Source organism: Solanum verrucosum, unplaced genomic scaffold, assembly GCF_900185275.1.
Source record: "Solanum verrucosum unplaced genomic scaffold, falcon-dt-bn FXZP01000182.1, whole genome shotgun sequence".
In the NCBI taxonomy this organism is placed as follows: Eukaryota; Viridiplantae; Streptophyta; class Magnoliopsida; order Solanales; family Solanaceae; genus Solanum; species Solanum verrucosum.
Window position 1 is genome coordinate 5,256,752 of NW_026020378.1, and position 21,644 is coordinate 5,278,395.

Consider the following 21,644-nt stretch of genomic DNA (forward strand, 5'->3'; position numbering starts at 1 on the left):
ACATCGGTGAGTAAGATTGTTCTATCCTGGGAGAAAATATTCCATTAACCTCGGGTACTTGAGAGGAATAATTTCCTTAAGGAGACACTGTGCATTCAGTGGGCTCGATTTTCTTTCTTTGAGAAAAATATTTTGTATACTATTTCTAAATAGTTTCTGATTCTATTTTCTCTACTAGTTTTAATTTTCTAGTTTTGAAAATACTCTTTAAACTTTGTTGTTTCTTACCAAGTTCTTCAAAGTTTTGTTCTAAGTATCTTAGGAATACAAGATGAACAACAATCTTAAGGAAATTACTATACTATTGGTATTTCTTGTATTCTACTGATTGAGGGAAACAAATCATGGAAGTAGAAGATTAATGCACTACTTCTCCAGAATTTGGTGTTTTGTTTAGCAAGGTCGAAGTGAGAATGTACTAGAAGAATTGGTGGTATTTCGGTTAAAGATTACACCAGGTAACCTTCTTATTATTTATCTAAGGAGGAAAATACTTTCTAAACGTTAATAGTTTTGATATTTATCATGTATTTCTTTGGAAAAAGATCTGCAAACCATAGGATTTTTGAATGAATTTTCCTTGGCAAAAAGTGTTGCCTTTAAAATTCTTTAGTTTGCAGAATGAGAGATGCACATTTTTGTTTGATAAAATAGTATGTCAAAATGTTATAATTGGAAGGCTCTTTGAAAAGAAAAGCATACCTATGTGATAATCTAAGAATATGTTTAATTCTGTTTGGAGACTAAAAAACTTTTGTAGTTTTGTACTCCATGTGAAATTTGATTGTGTCTGATTTTTGTAGATTAAAAACTTTTGTAGTTTTCTATTCTGGATAAATTAGACTATGCTATTGGTTTGAAGAATATGAAAATTTCACATAATAAGTCAATGTTGTACTTTTGTTTTTCTATAAACTTCACTGTTATATAGAAACAAATTGTATAAAAAAAATTTCTTTATTGTTAGTATTCTAAATACTAAGTGGTATGTCTATTTGTGATAGAGGAAAAATTACCAGTGACTTAGTTTGTGATTTTGAGCCTCTATGGAATGAACTTTGACATTGTGTAAAGATTGTCAAATGGAATTGAAGCACTATAATTCTTTTGTAGAATAATATTTTCAAAAGAGGTTTCATGTTGCCAATGACACTTTGATAGCATGAGATGACCTAAAAAATGTGTGACGTTTGGGAAGCATGAGCAACAAAAAAATATGTGGAAAAACTATTTTTTAATACTTGAAAAATATTTTTGAGATCATATTTAAAATGCGGGTGGTTCTTAATTTGCTTATGACAGAGATAAAATTAGACTTAGTGTCTAATTTAAATTTGGATCACAAGATATGAAATTCGATGATACTTTTGTATTATGTTAGACCCACCAAATTCTTGGAGTATATTTGATATTGTGATCGTTGAGTTTCTCTTTTACTAGTATATGGTACGACTAGTATGAAACTACCAAATTATATGTATACTTTTTCAAAATGATTGAGTTCTTTTATGAAAAAGTGTCACTTAAAATGTTGTGATTTTTAATGAAAAGATATATCTATTAAAATAAAAGTATTTGTGTAGACATGGATATTGGTGAATAGTCATTTGTCATGTTTTGTAAAAGAAACATTTGGACTATATTGCCTTTATTGGACCCGATGAAACTTTGTTCATAGGTAGTTCTATAACAATCAAATTGAAAGTTATGGAAAGGTCCTTTTGAAAAGGGCATTTGACAAGGTGATGACTCGAAACAATGTTTGTATCACACAACATTGTATGTAAGAAATAGGAACAAATATTTGTGAGAAAAAGCTACCTCGCGGGGAGTTTTTCAAACTCAATATTTTTATTTGTTTTTACTTGCTTGAGTCAAATTGTTTGTGACATGAACACTTGGGACATGTCAATTACAAAACATTGTAAGGAAAACTGATCAATTTAGAAGTTTTGTCTAACTTTGAGTGCAATAAATAAAAATGTCAAGTTTGTGTGGAATCTAAGTATGCTGAACATTCTTATAAATATGTTAAAAGGAAATCTAATCCCTTAGAGTTGATTTACACTGACATTTATGATATGAAGTCAACATCATGTCGTGGTGGGAAAAAGTATCTTATAACTTTTATTGACAATTGCATTTGATACAGTTATGTCTATTTGCTGAATGGTAAGGATGAAGCAATAAAAGCGTCTAGGCAATATAAAATTGAAGTTGAAATCAGTTGGGGAAAAGATAAAAAGTGATAGGGATGGAGAGTATTGTTGAAACTATGACTATTATGTTAATATATGTATATCTTGGAGTAGGGGTCAAGTATTAGTCCTAAGTCTACTCTAATTCTACTTGTCAACAAAGTATTAGTTGTATCTATATATACCTCTATTATGAGATGAATAAATAATGCAAAAGGAAAAATATTCTCTAAACCTAAAGCCTACACACAATCAGATTCATAAAATAATTTAAATCCCCAACCTCGTTTTTTCCAAGATGGGCGATACTTCGCCTTCCTCTGGCACAACGACAAACTCTACCTCAATTATAGTTCAACAAGACAACTCACCCTCTCCAACGGGAGTTATCCTTGATAAAACAAATTTCTCATTATGGTCTCAATTGATGGAGATGCGTATCAGAGCTCGAAACAACGTTGATTACCTTACCGGTGAAGCAAAGAAACCTAAACAAAATGACTCGGGTTATGCAATATGAATTACAGAGAATCATAAGGTGAAGAACTGGTTGATTGACTCGATGAGTACCACCCTGATGCAACGATTTATCATGCTTTCCACGACAAAGAAAATTTGGGAAGCACTTGCCAAAACGTTCTATGATGATTCTAACGAAACCCAATTGTTTGAACTAAATCAAAAATCCTTCACCACTATGCAGAACGAAAGACCCCTGTCCAGGTACTATAACAAATTGGTTGCTATTTTTCAGGAAATTAATCACCGAACAAATACACTGGATGGATCTGTTGAGGGTATTCTTCAGATGCATTCTATGATGGCAAGGTTACGAGTTCATAAATTTCTCAATGGAGTTGATGCAAAATTTGATCAAGTTCGTGGTGAGATTTTAAGAAAGGATCCAAAGCTTGACCTTGAAAGTACATATGCTTATGTCCGAAGAGAAGCTCAACAGAGGCAGACTATGTGCAGTGCTCGGCTAATTCCTAAGAGTTCTGCCATGGCTGTCCACCGTAGCAGTTCTGTTAAAGGTCGAACTAATCAGTCATCTGGTAAGCATACTAATCTTATTTGTAGCCATTGTGGTGAATCAGGACACTCAAACTAACGATGCTACAAGATCATTGGCTATCCAAATTGGCTAATCTATTTGTAGCCACGACTATATCAGGAACCAATCAGCCAAACAATGATGGTAAAATAGAACCTTGTGTCAATATGACGCAACCAAGTATTACCGATAATAACAATGTTAATGTTAATATTACTGCACTTTCTAGGAATAATACTTGGAGTATAGATAGTGGAGCATATGATTCACATGACCAAAGACCCAAGCGAATTACAATCATTAAAATCATCTTCTCAGCCCTTTATTTCTACCGCTAATGGTGGTACTTCTCCCGTTATCAGAGAAAGACCAGTTGTCTTAACAGATGCTTTAAGACTTGACACTGTTTTGGTTGTACCTACTCTAGATCATAATTTTCTATCTGTTAGCCAAGTTACCTCCTCTCTCAATTGCACTGTAACCTTTTAGCCTCTTTTTGTATCTTTCAAGACATTCTGACTTGGGGGGGGGGGGACTCTTGGTTATGGTGTTAAGCGACACAATCTCTACTTTATGGAATTGACTAAAAGTGGAGAGAAGAAATTCAACCATGCATTCCGCACATACTGGGTTGAGAAAGCACGGGACAATGTATGGTTATGGCATAGAAGGCTCAGACATATCTCGTTTGGTTATCTCCAGAAACTTAAACCAGATTTGTTTTTAGGTTTAGATAGCTCAGTTTTTTATTGATCATCGTGTTCCATATTTACCAAGTGTGAATAAATGTTTTGAACCTTTATTGTTATACATTCTGATATTTGGGGCCTTGCAAAAGTTGAAACTTTTTCTCAAGCTTGTTATTTTATTATTTTCATAGATGAATGTACTAGGATGACATGGATATCATTACTTCGAAAGAAGAGTGATGCGTATATTGCATTCAAAGATTTTTATAATATGGTAGGCACTCAATATCAGCGACAAATTCGTGTTTGGCAATCTGACAATGGCATGGAATTTATGCAATCTACTATTGACGAATACCTTCGACAATGAGGTATACGTCATCAAACATCCTACACATACACACCGCAACAAAATGGCCTAGCAGAACGAAAAAATAGACAGATTATGGAGATTGTCCGTTGATCTCTCTTTGGCATGAATATGCCAACTATTTATTGGGGCGAAATGGTTAAGTCTGTGGCTTATCTTATTAATCGGGTTTCATCTCAAGTCATTAATTTTGAGACTCCGCAGCAAAAGCTCCTTTCTCTTTGTTCTCTTCCGCATCTACTAAACTTAGAGCCAAGGGTGTTTGGTTGCACAATATACACTCACATTCCTAAAGCTCTACGAGAAAAAATGGATCTGTCTGTAAGACAGTGTGTGCTTCTTGGCTATTCGGAATTTCAGAAAGGATATCAGTGTTATGATCCACAAAATAAGAAACTATATGTTACTCTTAATACATCTTTCCGTGAGTCAAACCTATATTATAAAGGTGGAGTTACACCCTCATCTCTTCAGGGGGAGAATGACATAGAAGAGACTAGGATGAATGGAGCTTTAGGGGGATAAACTGAGTTCTTGGAATTAGAAGCTCACGAGGAAGGATTAAATGCACATTCTAATATCTCGGAACAAGACATTGCCACATATGAAGACAATCAAAGAATTAGGGAAGAATGAGATAACAATAAGGAAGTCGCAAATGAAGACAATAAAGGAATTATTCCAGAAAGTACAACAATCACTCCATTAACCAATAAGTCCTCTCAGAATGTTCTACTTGATCATTTACCTCAGGTACCTCTTAATTACTCTTCAAATAAACTTAAAACTATGTCTAATTATTCTCATTCTCCTACTTTCCGTTATCCAATCAGAAAAACTAAAGGTATACCGAGAATACAATATGAAACTGATCTTAATGCCAATTCAAAATATCATATTAGCAATTATACCTCCACCAAAAGATTATCAACCTCATATGCTCTAACTGTTAATCAATTGTCCAAAGTATCTATTCCTAGTGGTGTGTAGGAAACATTAACAGAATCACAATGGAGAAAAGCGATGAATGAAGAAATGGAGGCCCTGCAGAGAAATCGAACTTGGGAATTGGTTCCGCTACCCAAAGGAAAGAGGACTGACGGGTGTAAATGGGAGTATATTGTAAAGCTTAAAGCATATGAAAGTATTGATAGGTATATGGCAAGGCTAGTAGCAAAAGGATACACGCAGAAATATGAAGTGGACTATCAGGAAACATTTGCACCAGTAGCTAGCTAAACTTAATATTATTCGTATCCTTATATCAGTTGCAACAAATACAGATTGGCCATTGCAACAATTTGATGTAAAAAAATGCATTCTTAAATGGTGACTTGGAGGAAGAAGTTTACATGGATCTTCCACCATGAATAATGCAGGAGCACACTTACAAAAATAAGGTATGCAGATTAAAGAAGACATTAAATGGCATGGTTTGGACGTTTCACATTTGTAATGACATCGGCGGGTTATAAACAGAGTAACTCTGATCACACTTTGTTTATCAAACATAACGAAGGGAAGGTAACAACGTTGATTGTATTTGTTGATGACATGGTCCTGACAGGAAATGATTCTAATGAAATGGAACTACTTCAGAAGTTTTTAGCATCAAAATTTGAAATGAAAGACGTAGGACAATTGCGATATTTCCTAGGCATTGAAGTATCAAGGTTAAGACAGGGAATTTCCCTTTTTCAGAGAAACTATGTGCTAGACTTGTTAATGGAGACATGGATGCTAGAATGCAAGCCAACTGATACACCTATGGAGACAAACCACAAACTTGGAAACTCTGCGGGAGAGAAAATAAAAGATGTAGGCAGATATCAACGTCTAGTAGGGAAGTTAATTTATCTGACTCACACAAGGTCATACATCACATATGTTGTAAGTGTTGTGAGTTAGTTCATGCAGAACCCAATAGAAGATCATATAGAAGTTGTCTATAGAATTTTGCGATACTTGAGGAGTGTTCCAGGAAAAGGACTGTTGTTCTTGAAGAATGAAAAAAATTTCATCGAAGGCTACACAGATGCAGATTAGGCAGGAGATCTCTTGACCAGGAAATTAACCTCGGGTTATCTCACTTTTGTCGAAGGCAATCTTGTCATGTGGAGAAGTAAGAAGCAAAAGGTTGTCGCGAGGTCTAGTGCAGAAGAAGAATTTCGAGGGATGGCCAATGGCTTGTGTGAGCTACTTTGGATTAAAAATGTTCTGAAGGATCTTGGAATTGAATGTACAGGACCTATGAACTTATTCTGTGATAACAAAGCCGCAATTCAAATAGCACAGAACCCTGTTCAACAGACTAAGCATGTTGAAATTGATCGACACTTCATTAAGGACAAGTTAGATCAAAAGATTATACATTTTCCATTCGTCAAGTCTGAAAATCAGCTGGCAGATGTACTCACCAAGGTTATATCAGGGAAGGTCTTCCACGAGATGATTGGCAAGTTGGGCATGATAGACATATATGCACCGCCTTGAGGGGGAGTGTTGAAACTATGACTATATATATATATATATATATATCTTGGAGTAGGGGTCAAGTATTAGTCCTAAGTCTACTCTAATTCTACTTGTCAACAAAGTATTAGTTGTATCTATATATACCTCTATTATGAGATTAATAAACTATGCGAGAGGAAAAATATTCTCTAAACCTAAAATCCTACAAGTATAAATCTCCTTTTGCAGAAATATGTTTGGAAAATGGATTTATCCATCAAACTACGGCCCTATTCACCTTAAACTAATGGAATTGCACAAGGAAAAAAAAAACTGAATTTGAAGGAAATGATGGCTACATTACTTCAGGTTTACCACAAAACTTGTGTGGAGAAGTTATCCTTACAACAAAAGGGAACAACAAAAAGTTGTCTTTTTAGAAAGAAAGCAATAAAAAGTTTTGTTTGTTCAGGATATTGTGCACTCAGTGGGCTCGATTTTCTTCTTTAAGAAAAATATTTTATATATTGTTTCTGATTTGTTTCTGAGTTTATTTTTACTACTGGTTTTAATTTTCTAGTTTGAAAATGCTATTTAAACTTTGTTGTTTCTTATCAAGTTCTTCAAAGTTTTGTTTTAAGTATCTTAGGAATACAAGATGAACAACAATTTAGAACAAAACTTTGAAGAACTTGGTAAGAAACAACAAAGTTTAAAGAGTATTTTCAAAACTAGAAAATTAAAACTAGTAGAGAAAATAAAATCAGAAACTATTTAGAAACAATATACAAAATATTTTTCTCAAAGAAAGAAAATCGAGCCCACTGAATGCACAGTGTCTCATTAAGGAAATTATTCCCATAAAGAACCCGAGGTTAATGGAATATTTCCTCCCAGGATAGAATGATCTTACTCACTGGTGTATCGGTACCTAAAACCACAATGTCAGCGAACTACTCAACGGCAATGAGTACACTTAGAATACTAGATTTAGTAGTAGTAGTATTAGTAGAAGAAGTCCAGAAAAAAATTCGTTTTACTAAAATGAGAGGAAATCCCTCAATTTATAGAAAACAAAGGGTAATGTGAAAAGGTTCTTATTGTGCCTTACCGAAAAAGTCACAATCTTTCGGAAAGGTCACAACTTTTCATAAAAGTCGTAACTCTTCATTTTCCATTCACACCTTTTAAAACCCAACAATCCCCTGCATGAATGGGGAATGACTCCAAGACAAAGAAATGGACAAGTATGTGTACTTTACAAGCAAGAATTAATTGCATCTGGATAAGTAGGTTTCCTCCTGGACTTTTCGTAGTGAACATATGTTGGATATACTCGGTCAATCGGTAGATGCGATATCTTTGAACCGTCGAGCTTTGGTGTATACCTAGACAACCATATGTAACACAATTAACCCTTTACCGTTTATGGTTCTTACGGTTATGTTCGTTTCAGCCATGAACACCTCATGAATTCATGAGTGTATAGAGAATAGGTTTTTGACAATAATTTTCTTTGAAGTGGCTTACACTTCACACTCACATATTTGATTTTTAACCATGCCATCACATAGATACACTATTTGGTAAAGTCTGCCAAACTTAGCAAATCATTAAAAACTTTAAGCTTTATTAACTCATTAACAAGGCTTAATGTTTTAACCTCGTTCTTGCACATTGTTTTCATCATGAGAATCGATTGAGTTGATTGATAATGTCGAACCGTCAGTCACAACTTAGTTTTTTTCCTTGAATCTAGCTCTTGGAATCTCCAATCTGCTAGATAAATTTACCGTCATGATGACTTGTCCTAAGCCGTAAATCCATTCCCTTAGATGATCTTTCAACTTTCTCTCTAGTTAGGCCTTTCTGTATGTGGATCCGACATATTAACATTTGACTTTACATAGTCAATTGTGATAATTCCACTAGAGAGTAGTTGTTTTCTAATGGTATTAAGTCTATCTCGTATATGATGAGACTTCCAGTTATACATCATGTTGCATGCCCTATCATAATCAATATTGAATTTATAATGCCTAGGTAATATAAAGGTTGTCATTTTACATTAATAGTGTATATGCTTAATAACCATATGTTGTATCCTTATGTAACATCTCGCAAATTGAAAGAACTAGAAATAGCTAGAATTAGAAAGAGTGATTTTTGTAATTAATAAAAATCTGGAAAATTGGTTAAGTTAAGTTTGAGTTTTTGGTCAACTTCAAACGACAATAACTCCTAGCTCAGGATGAGTTAGGTGTGTTTCCAGATATCATAGGAAATATCTTGGAATAATATTTCCAACGCCGCCAAGTTTACGTGATTCCAAGTTCGTATGACTGAGTTATGCCCATTGGAAGTTGGGTTGTTCAAATAAGGAAAGTCCAATCCGGATTTTAGAATTATGGTCTTTTTCTTACCCATTTAAGTTAATTCGTTTTAGCAATTAAATTGGGGTCTAAACTGAATTGGTTCAGTTTAGACAATTGGAAATTTACGCTAGGATTTTTGGAGAAAGAACGCTAGAGGAGAAAAGAGGAGAAAGAGCAAAGTTCATCGTTCTTGAAGGTTTAGCTTGTGGATTTCGACAAGGGTTGATCCCTAAAGAGGTATGTGAGTCTTTCATAGCATTGGGTTCGTTCACCCACACGCCAATCATGTTTATTCCAGCGAAGTTTGTTCTAGAAAGTTGAAAGTTGATGAATCTTGAATGGTGTTCTTGAAATTAGCCTTCGTTCTTGAGTTAGGTTGAGATTGAGGATTTTCTTGAGGTTAAAATGTTGTTTCCTTGAGTTAGATTCTTGTGTATACATTCTGGGTATCTGAATCTAAAGGGAATTTGAGAAAAAAATTTGATTTTAGGCGAATTGGGATTAGAAAACGAAGAAGGAACAAGTCGGGCAGAAACTGCGGACCAGGTCCGCGACGCGGACCTGTTTCTCAGAAGTGTAATTTTCCCTTCGCGTCGCGGCTAGGTCACGGACCTCTCTGCCTCAAAAATTATTTTTGCGACCAAAATTTAAATACATCTCCGTGTCACAGACTAGTTTCTAGGCAGTGATTTCTTGATCATTTCTCATGTTTAGCTATCTAAAATCATTCCTAAACATCATGAAATCTTTCCTATCACAAATCACAATCCTTGAATTCATAATTCAAGTCAAGAGAAGTTAAGAGTCAAGTCAAGAGAAGTTAAGAGTCAAATCAAGAGAAGTAAGGAGTCAAGTCAAGAGAAGTTAAGAGTCAAGTCAAGAGAAGTTCATAGAGTCTTCCAAAAGTCTTTTACAAATGTTTTAACTTTGTTTTAAGACTTAAGTTTTAAGTTGAGTAAAGAGTAAAGAGTAAAGATTGAAGTCATTTCTTCAAAAAGAGTGTATCGGGACTATGTATTCCCAAAGAGTAAATGTTTTCACATTTAAACAAGAAAGGAAACTGAGATTTCCAAAAGAGCCTTTGAGCTAGTTTTCAATAAAGAGTAAGAGTAAAGTTCATTTTTCAAAGATTATACGGGAACTAAGTATTCCCAAGAGTTAAAATATTTTCATATTTGAGCAAGAAAGGAAATTGAGATTTCCAAGAGAGCTTTTAAGCTAAAGTTTTTGAGTAATTATCTCAAACCAAAGAAAGAGTTTTGTTTTTACAAACATATATATGAGCTAAGTATATTTTGGGAGTAGTATTGAGCACCGATATGGGGACGAGTTTGAGTTCAGATAACTCACCTCTCCATAAACCATGTAGCCATTATGGGTAGTAAAAGATCATACTTTTTAGATGACTCCTTAAGATGCTTTTATCATAGACTAGTGGATCCACTTAGTTAAACGTTCTATATGATGGCAAAGTATAGGACAGTTCTGGCAGCGTTGGCAAGACGGTTTATCACCACTTAGGCTCATAGTGATGGTTGTCGGTTAGAGAAACTCCCACAGAAACTATATTACTTTATTATATGAGTAAAGTTGAGTTTGTTATTGCATTTTCTTTAACGAACTAAGTTTTTTTCTACTGTTTTAAAGGCTTTCTTTATATTGCATGTGTTTTATTGCTTTACATTGAGTTAAGTAATTCAGGAGTTGAGTAAAGCTAAGGGAAGTGTTTTCTTTAGATTCTTTTCAAGCTTAAGTTATGTTTAGCATTCCAACTCGCATACTCGTACATTCAATGTACTGATGCCAGTTGGCCTGCATCTTATTATGATGCAGACGCAGGTAATCAAGATCAACATCCACCGTCTTGTTGATCCAGATGAGCACTCAGAGTCAGTAGGTGAGCCTCCTAGCTTTTCGGAGGATCCTTTCTATTGCTTTTATGTATTTTAGTTCATTAGGATGTCGTGGGTCTTGTCCCGATATCCATCTCAGTTGTTTAGAGGCTTCATAGACAGAGTTAGTGATGCTAGTTCACGAGTCTTTACTTTTCCTTTTCAATTAAGTTGAGACTTGAGTTGCCACTTTGGCAGTGAATGTTATTATAATACATTCTAAGTTGTATTTTGAGCTGTTCAGTTTACTTATTTTAAAAGTATTTATCTTGAGTAAAGTCTTCCGATGAGTAAGTAAGCATGGCCAAGGGTTCGCTTGGGGCCAACAATGGTTCTTGAGTGCCTGCCACGTCCAGGGTGTAGGCTCGGGGTGTGACACCTTACTTGAATCTCATGTGATGTCGTTGTAATTTCCTCAACTTTAAGTAGGCCATCCATTGACCGTTTAAGCGATCATCGACCAGTCTTTTAACTAAGACTTGGTCGCAAATTCAACATTTTGTTGAATATTGTTTTGGTGATTTATTCTTTATCCGAGCTTCAATTTCAGTGATTCAAAGTCCTGAGTGATCATTAGGAGTGTGGTTACTTGGATTTGTGATCGGGAGCTATTGAAGAACCTTCATTTACCTTTAGGCTGTCTTGGCCTATTTATTGTGATAATTGCATGCTTAATTGTGTTGGTTGTTTTGAGCCTCGGATCGTGTTCAATTTCGGAACACAGGGTCGGGGCATAGTTTAGGACCTTTAGACGGAGTCAATTCCAGAGATTTCATCTCGGGTTCCACAATTCCTATTTGACTCTATTTTATGTGATTTTTGGTGTCTAAACAACCGTACTAACGTTGTGATCCTATTTTGGGTGGTGTGGCAGTGTTCGAAGGCTGTTCAGAAAGGAAAATCTATATTCTTGTGATTTGGAGTGCGCGCGGTCGGCCTTTAGGTACACTACGACTTCCTTTCTAATTAAATTGAGCCTGAATGTGTGATTTCATGATGATTAGAGTGAATTGGGGGCGGGTTCCTACCTATTCTTGTTTTCCCTTTTAGAAACCATGTTTTAGGGTTGATGATGCTGGTTCGGGGGTAGTACCATGCTAGCTAGGGTTGTTTGTATGTTGTTGCAACTTGCATGCTTTTGTGAATTACTTGCGTTATTGTTACTAGTTATTTGAAGCATGTTTGGCCTTAGTCTAGAATAGACTAGTGTTGCCTTAGACCCGTGAGCCTTGTAGCTTTTGTTTCATCTCCTACTTCGTTACGTACGGACTAGATTCTTGTAGACTAAAATAATAGACTTGAGTCTGATAGTGTATGTCTTAGTCTAGGCGTTTGCACTGCTTGTTAGACTTTCTACCTTCTCTCCCTATCTTTGCGACTCTGATGCGTGAGGTTTAAATCAATAGCCATACCACCAGAGCGACTTATAACAAGGGCCTTTATGTAATTGGTAAAACTCAAGTCCTCTACTAGCTCTTTCTAAACTGAGACGTACTATTTATTATACCAAATATAATAACTGTGTTAAAAGATCAGCAGACGGAAATTATATTGGTTTGTGTCTCTAAGGAGAAAGTAGTCTTTCAACAAACTCTTTCAAACAATCCAAAAGTAGTTTTCTCACTGTCATGCTATTATTGATCTCTTGGAGATAAGAAAAATAGGAGACTCCCTTATGAGTACTAGTACAACTTAAAATTATCTCAAAAAACAGTTTGTCGTTAGCTACAAACAAAATAGCAACGGACCTACGATGGAGTTCATAGCTAAATGCAATATTTTTCATAGTAGTATATGCCCAAGGAATATAAAGGTTGTCATTTTACGTTAATAGTATATATGCTTAATAACCATATGATGTATCCTTACTTGATGAATCTCATGTGATGTCGTTGTAATTTCCTCAACTTTAAGAGAATCCCTTCTTATCCTAGCATTAATTTTTCCATATTTGTTGCTTGTTGACCAAGGAATTAACGAAGGAAATTAAAGAATCAAATAAGTTAAAGTGAGTACTGTTGTACGTACAAAAAGTATAAAAGCAAATTAAAGATATGCAAGAGCAAAATTTTCAACTTACTCGTTGTTTGTTCTTTGCCTTATAAATACTGCTTCAACAACAAGAACGAAAAAAAGTGCACAAACTAATGATTAGTTTTGTAAGATAAATCACTGCTTAAGTTGCTTGGATGTTTCCTAAACGTTATCTTGAAATTTCATTTCCATTATGATTAATTTGACATGTTCTTTTGTTAAAATTTAAAGTAGATACTTGACCTTTTATTTGATATGTGTTTTTTTTTTATACGCGTACCTTATATTTCCTCGTTTCCTTTTTACTTGTTAAATTATTTCTTTTTACTTCAAGAAATGACAATTTTATTTTACATATTATACCCTCAATTTATTAACATTAAGTTAATTTCTTTGAAAAAATATAGTGAGTAAAATGATATACTTACTATAGCAATCAATATTTTCTTAATAGGTGTGTCAATCAAAATTTAATAAGTAAAAAGGAACCGAGGGAGTAGTTGTCCATTCTTAGAGTTTATATCAAATATTTAAGTCAATTTTACACCCCTATATATTATAACAAGGTTTTCACTCTCCATAATTCATTTCCATTACACAAGCACTAAATACATACACTGCACATGAGCACTGATCACGCAAATTAATGGGAGCTAAACTCACTGTTATAGAAAACAGGTGCAACCATGATATTGAAATTAGAGTTTGGGTTCCTCCTGCTCGACCCGACAGATTTCATCGCATTATCAGAATTGAAGCAAATGGTGGATGGAAGGAAGTGAATTCCAAGAATTTCATCCATGCAGACGCTACGATTCTTAATGATGATGATGATGAAGAATTTGTATCGTCTACGTTATTAATGATTTATATTGATGGTGTTTATACAGGATATTACTTTCTTCCAATTCACTTAGTAAAATATGCGAAAGTCATCTGCGACATAAATGAAGATGGACTTTTTGTTATTCAAGGAATCAAACCAACATTCAATTTCGGCAGATTCAAGTAATTTTGTTACAACTTCATATGTTGCACTTGTATTCAATTAAATTATGTTTTAATTGATTTATTTATGAAACATTTTTTTTTACAGGGGTTGTGCCTATTTCCCTTATCTTAGAGGAAATAAAAAGGAGATGATTTGAATCTGCAGTATTCAAATTTGGTATTTTGAATTGATGGAATGCACAAATTCAAAAGTATGAAGTTTTGATGATAGACAAAGATATTGAAGAATCAAGTTCAACACTATAACGAAGTAAAGTGTGTTTTCTTTTTGATGTAATTGATATTGTTCAGGGTTATTATTGAATTATAATAAATCCTAAGTTGAAGTGATGAGTAATGTGAGATTTGTAACAAAAAAAAGTTAATTTTCTTGGAGACTTTCCTTAGATTATTCTTTGTAAGCTGAATCTGCTTTTGAATTTAATGAAATTTGATTGCTGAAATCCTATCCATTGTAGGTCGTGATTTTTATTCCCTTGAGCAAGGAAGTTTTCACAAAAAATATTGTGTTCTCTACATTATAGCTTTTGGTTCAGCATACAGAAACCTAATTCCTCTCACAAGTAGTTGGTATTACCTCTTTCATGAATTGTTTAATTCCTTTTTCTACGTACATAAAAATACAGTTAATGAAATTAGCATGAAATTTTTATTATTTAACTATAAAATTTTGTCTGTCGCTAAATATTTGAAAGGTCTCCGGTTGAAAATAGTAATCCAAAAGAACGGTCAACAAAGTAAAAAATGGAGAAGAAGAAGCAGAGAAATTGGGGTCGACAGTAACGGGACGAGGAAGAAGGCTCTTTTAGCTTTTTTTCGTCTTCCAACTTTATTTTCTGCCTCTTTTTTCATTTTTCATCTTATTTTTTAAATCAAAGTATTGTGCTCACTCTATTTATTCAGAATCAGATGTATCCTACACATTTTGTCCAATTCAGTCCTTAAGTTGTCACATAAGTATATGATTTAAAAATATAGATTTTGATCAAGGAAAAATATCTGGATAAAATTTCGTAGAATATAGAAAATGAGATGATAAATTTAAATCCGTCAATGTTAACTAGGCTCGTTAAGCTAATCTAATTCAATTTGTGATTTAATAGAAATGTGTTATGAATTTTAGACCTTATTTAAGAACGAATTTTTTTAATTCGGTCTGAATAAATCCCCTCGCACATTTATGTTAGCATTTTAAGTTAGCCATGGTTGTCACTTGTTCAAACCATACAAAGATAATAGTCATTTATGAAGCAAGTTGAGAATGTGTTTAGTTAAATCAATAACTCAACACATTCAAGAAACATGTGGTCTTTCTTTGAAAAGAGATGTTCCAACAATATTGTATAAAGACAATGCTGCAATTATTATGTATAGCTCAACTAAAGGAGGATATATTAAATTAGGAGACAGAATAAAACACATTTTACCAAAAAAAATATTCACTCATGATCTTCAAAAGAAGGGTGATATAGATGTTCAGCAAGTTTGCTCAAGTGATAATTTAGCACATATGTTTACTAAGGCATTGTCACCTTCAACCTTTGAGAAATTGAAATACAAAATTGGAATGTGATATCTTCGAGATATTAAATGACGTTTTCACAAGGGGAGTAAATACACAGTACATTTTATTTTCCTTAACCAATGTTTTTATCCCATAAGGTTTTTCTTGGTAGGGATTTTAACAAGGGAGCAACCGAGCAACCAATGCACATTAAGAATAAATATGTACGCTCTCTCTTTTTCTAATTTCTTTGTTACTTGAACATCAAATGAGGAATGTTGTAAATAATGAAATGTGATGTCCTGTGACAAAATTCACACTTCATGATTTTAGGATTTAGGTATGACCTTGAAAGCTTACAAATACACTCCTACCTTATATATATACACTAGATGGAGACGGCCCATGTCAAACACGGGCCCAACACTAACAAAATTAAATTGTTATTCTAACTTAAGAGTAAGTAATTGCACTTCAACTTTTCATTGATGATTTCTTACCTATATTCTGTCGAATTGAAAATGACACCTAAATCATATACCCTACCAATGTTGCTCATTTAAAATAAGTCAATTATAAGAAAAACAAATGCTAATGAAAAAGCATCAACATCCAATAAGCAAAATGTAAATATCCGAAAGGGTTTTCTTTAAGTAATTGAGTCCTTTGTAGTGGAACTATTTTACTACCAACACTTTATGAAGTTACCTTACTATCCAAAATTAAGTGCCTTAACATAATTTAGCATAATACTGCTACAATATGTATTTAATAGCATACATTTATATATTTATTTTATTTACACCCTGTGCAAAAGCCATAAATAAAAGGGAAAAAGGTATGAAATATATCCGAACTTTGACCGAAATTGTTGTAACAATATCGAACTTTGGAAAAGACCTTTTAACCCCTGCACTATTTAATAGTGTATTTTAAAAGTATATATGTGTCCATGTGGACATCATAAATATTGCATCATTATGAATAGTAATGTGTCCACGTGGGTACATATATACCTTTAAAATACACTATTAAATAGTGCAGAAAGATAAAAGGTCCTCCATAAAGTTTGGTATCGTAACAACAATTTCGGCCAAAGTTGGAGTATAAAACCCTTTTCCCTAAATAAAATGATGATTAAAAAAACAATTATAATACATATATATTGCATTCATAATTCACGTTTAATACATATTGCAGATTTAACATAGTATTGCTATGTATTGCTATAAATGATAATAAATAAAAAGTTGCTAAAATCACTAATTATTTATTAAAAGGTACCGATCTAAATATTGTTCCTTTTTTTTTTCCAGCTATTGCTTTACTCAAAAATGATTGTTTTGGCATATAAATGAGAAATAGTATGATTTACATAAGAGCAAAATAAGATGTTGTGAATAGTAGAGGAACAAATTCTCAAGAGGTAATAAAATAGTGAAAAATAAATATTAAACAAAATAGTGAAATTTTGAAAGTGTTTTTATTTTATTTACTTTTTAGAATAATTTTAGTTAATCAATTTTCTTTTGGTAGCATTTTTATGTATTTTAAGTTGTTTATTATTATAATTTAATATAATTTTTAAATATATAAATTTTACAGTTATATATTCAAATTTTATAGAAGTTTGAAATTTCAAAATTCCAAACTATTATCACATCACACAAATTACACTGATATGCTTCATCTTTCCAATGCCCAAATGGCAATAACTATTACTTGTCATAGTTTCCTTTTTAGAGTCAAACTATAAAAAATTTGACTAACATTTTACAATGTATTTTTTCATCATATTGATATGCAAAAAAAATTACAATTTATAGTAAGTTTCGTATAGTTTTTGAATATCCAATTTTTTGTTTAAGATATTGAATTAATGTAATCTAATTTAACTTTGAAAATTTAGTCAAATTGACTTTCGAAAAGCGCAACATGACAAATAAAAGTGAATGGAAGGAGTAAAAAAAACAGAGGATGTTAGCGGTAAAAGTATTTCAAGAACACGAAAAAACACAAGGACATAGAAAATGATAAACTGTTCAACTAATGAAATGGAAACAATTGAACGTCAAGAAAATCTAGAGTTTAATGTGAGCATCATAATATGACAGGTATACAATTGCACAGGTAAATTTTAACCAAAAAAAGACAGGTATGCACTTTAGCAATAGTCACTTATCATTTAGCCAATAAGATAATAGAATTCTTATTATTTGTCACATCTTTAATATACAATTTTTATAACTTGAATCATCTTCCAGTATTGTTATAGACCCAATACCTCCAAAATATAAGAACGGTTTGTATTTTCAAATACAACACAAACGTATTGTAATTCAACATTTACAATGAGCTGGATCTAGATTCCTAAGCTTAGTAGCCAATCCTCGACATCTCAATAACCACAACGTAGGGAGATTTGTAGATATCTTGAAAAACAGGTCAATACAAATCAACTAAGAAACCTGGACTTGAGAGAGAACTGATAAAATAAATATTATGAATCACAAGTAAAATGATGGACAATGGTTATGTACAAGTATAAGAAAAACTTATATATGCGTCTAAGACCTTCAAATATCCATTTATACAAATGTACAAAAATAATAAATTACACACATAATTTTTCTTAATACATTTGGGCGGCTAGCTATTTTTTTAATTTTGACGTAATTATATATATATTTTTTATCTTCTTACTATGAATAACTAAAATCACAAATTCACGGCATTGTAATTCTAAATGTTTCCAAGATATCACATTTCATTGTGTAGTCTCTCATAACATAGTCTTGCTTCTCAATACTTAATAGCAGAAACAGAAAAGTTGATATAAAAATATAAAAAGAATGCGACAGAGAAAATAAACTTACCTTGACTTAAAATGGGAGAACCTGCAAAAATGATAATCAGAAAAGTCATATGATCTAGGGCTTCTTGAAAAGTAGATCACCGACTATTTTAGCGACTGAAGACTATTTTTATACAATACCAATGATACATTGACAGCTTTGCAATTAAGGATAAGATTAGAATGAGAAATGAAGCTTGAATGGACGTTGCAATAACATTAAAAGAAATTTAACAGTGACATCCATTAATTAGTTGTCTCCTCCTACGTATGGTTGGCTCTTCCTGATCTAGCAGTCATGGGATAACTCAACCATAGAAAGAGGGGTTCGACATGCCCGTAAATGAATTCTTGATTTTGATCTCTAGTTATATATGTTTTCATATGGTCTATTTCACCCGAAAAATTGATAAACAGAAAGTGACAACGAACATAAACTTACCTTGATCAATGAAGGTACATCTGATGCATGTTAAAGAGCAATAATAGCCGATTGTGGCTCCATTTACATGCTTAATCTTATCAGTGAAATACTCTATGGCTTATACGTAGCCACATAAAGTGAAGGGTGGTTAGTTAAACACTCTCTAATGAAAAATTATAAAGTAAACAATATTTTTTAGTATATACATATCAAAAGTTACTTTTTAGACATGTATATTAAATCATGAACAACCTTAACGATTTTTTCTGGTTTGCCAATGGACTTACCGTGGCTCCTTCAATGAGAGGAACCCTACAGATTGCGGATTGTAAACAATCTAGGGAACTTGACACTGCTGAAGAATGTTGCTTTTCCATAGAACCCCATGCTTCTAGTAACTTTATTTGCACAATACATCGCAAAAAAATCATACCTTTAATTGTTGTGATGATTTTTGTTACTGTCTGACCGATATTCATCAAGGGTAAATCAGTTCTTACTTGAGAATAAAGAACAAAACTCAATTTCATTTCCATGTTTTTCCTCTGTAGCTGCAACTTCTTTTGTAGCACAGATTCTCATTTTCATTAGGCAATCGCAAGCATATACTAAGTTTGCCTAAGAGAAAAACCAAATAAACAATTAGTAAAATTTCTAACTCCGCGACTAACCTTAGCTTGTCTACTGAGTTGTGACGGATTGAATCAGCTATGGTAGTTATATATCTCCACTGCAACAATTTATTATGAAGCATCCTCAAATGATGAACGCTCTCCGTTATGCCAAGACTAAGCGGATACTTCTATTCTATACATGTCTCATTCTGTTACTATTATATAACCTCCTCGAAACAAGGAAGGGAAGTGGAGTAATTGTGAAGTTTGGTCCTACTTTTGGTTTATTTTGTTACTAAAAAAATGAAAAAGAAGAAAGAAAATGGCATGGATTTGGGAGCCAAACCGAAGCCTCCACCGCAGCTTCAACTACAAAAATAATAATTTTTCTTACCTTTAAGCAATTCAAGCCCCATGCTAAGGAAATTCCCAACATTTTTTCCCTTTGAAGGACTCGTCGGAGGCTTAATATTCGATGTAAAAATTCCTCTATTCTGCATCAACACATGAGGAAAATCTGGCCTTCCAGGAGACAAAGCCCATTTAGAAGTTTTACTATTAAGTGAAGTAGCAACCCTTTGTATTGGATTATTGAATTTTCGTCTTAATTTCGGAGACTCTGGCTTCGCAACACTGCAATCTGAACTCCATCTTTGCGATTTTGATAACAAATCTTGCATATACTTCGATGGTACTTTGATACCAGACTTTCGTGAACTTAATGTTGGTGCCATATACGATGGTGCTCCAATATTTCTCCCAAAAATAGGGGAATCAAAACTTTCGTACAATACTTAAGATAAACTGATAAATTTTTCATGTTCAATGCAATGTAGAATATTACTTAGTTGTGCAAAATTTTCTGATTGTAGAGGTCATATGGTGATTGCAATCCTTGTTACATTCTTGAAAAGTATAACCGATCAATTTTTACTGTAAAATTTTAATTAGCATCAAAGTGAAGAACGATTTTCATTTCATAATTTGAAACAACTAAACTCATGTGAAGTTGCCTCAAACAACTTAACAGAAAGTGGCATATTAACTTACATGTAAATCTGGAACTCTGAAGTAGCATATGATCGCCCCCGCTACGATGCCACATCTAATTTTTCTATCTGCTGAGTGTCGGATATAAATGTTGTCTCTGAGAAACATGAACTAACATATATGACACTATAAAGTTGTAACTTGTAAGCGTGTGAAATGGAATGGTTATATAGTTACTAAAGTAAGGTAAGATTTTTATTTAATATAGTAGATGTCAATACAGTAAAGTCATATGCTTAACACAACTACAATTTTTTAGCAATAAAATACAAATTAGCTTAAAACAAACAATACAAACTCAATTCAACTATTACCAATACACAAATAAAAAAAGAAAATATAACAAAGTAATTGATAATCATTTGTCTTGTTACATTTCTTGCCCTATTAACTTTCTCAAACATATGACATATGTTTCCAAGGTTTTTGATTATAATAACATTGTTGTGTGCACGATAATATAGGACTATAGAAGACAGCCTAGTACAAATAAGAATTTATTATATTATAAGAGAGCAAAACTTATTAAAGAGTTCTTAAATATTTGAATCATCAGTGATCCTCTATTCTTTTAAGACTTGGATTGAAAAATTCAGTTTGAGAGTAGAAATATTTTTTCAACAATTATTTTGAATTTCAGGTTTTAGTTCTTATATCCAAACGGACATTGAAATTCACACAACAAAGGAAAAAATCTCATAGAAACAAAACAACACTATCTCATCAATCATAACAACACTCTATAGAGTATTTGAAATAGTAGTTTTTCATCAATTTTTAACTATCATAATAAACTGAGACATCTAATCTAAATAGATGCAAATATCTACTAAAATCAGAATTTCAGGTAATCTAACAGAAAGTGGCATATTGACTTACCAACACGGTTATTAAAATGAATAAACATATCTCTCTTGTAGTCTTATTTCATTTATATGTTGTTACTCTCTTGGATACCATTATGACATCCTATTCATAATTTTGAAACAATGATTTATAATTTTTCAGCTCTCATTTCGCATGTGGTCATTCAACTCATAAGGTCATAGCGCAGAAGGATCATGACTTGGTAGTTGAATTAGCAGCATGTTTTCAGATGTAGTTGGAATCTCAATCTAGTG

At 33.0% G+C, this 21,644-nt stretch overlaps 1 protein-coding gene across 1 annotated transcript; it reads left to right on the plus strand.

Moving 5' to 3' along the window:
* Positions 1–13,677: 13,677 nt before the first annotated feature.
* Positions 13,678–14,214, plus strand: LOC125838588 (uncharacterized). The gene is made up of 2 exons (XM_049517646.1): positions 13,678–14,074; positions 14,163–14,214. The coding sequence occupies exons 1-2, from the start codon at positions 13,713–13,715 to the stop codon at positions 14,212–14,214; spliced, it is 414 nt and encodes a 137-aa protein (XP_049373603.1). The 5' UTR covers positions 13,678–13,712.
* The last annotated feature ends 7,430 nt before the right edge of the window (positions 14,215–21,644 follow it).

Excerpts from the sequence above, each read along its gene's own strand:
- LOC125838588 (XM_049517646.1), top strand. The coding sequence starts at position 13,713 with ATGGGAGCTAAACTCACTGTTATAGAAAACAGGTGCAACCATGATATT. Across the intron at positions 14,075-14,162 it reads TTCAATTTCGGCAGATTCAA|GGGTTGTGCCTATTTCCCTT; the intron begins GTAATTTTGTTA and ends TTTTTTTTACAG.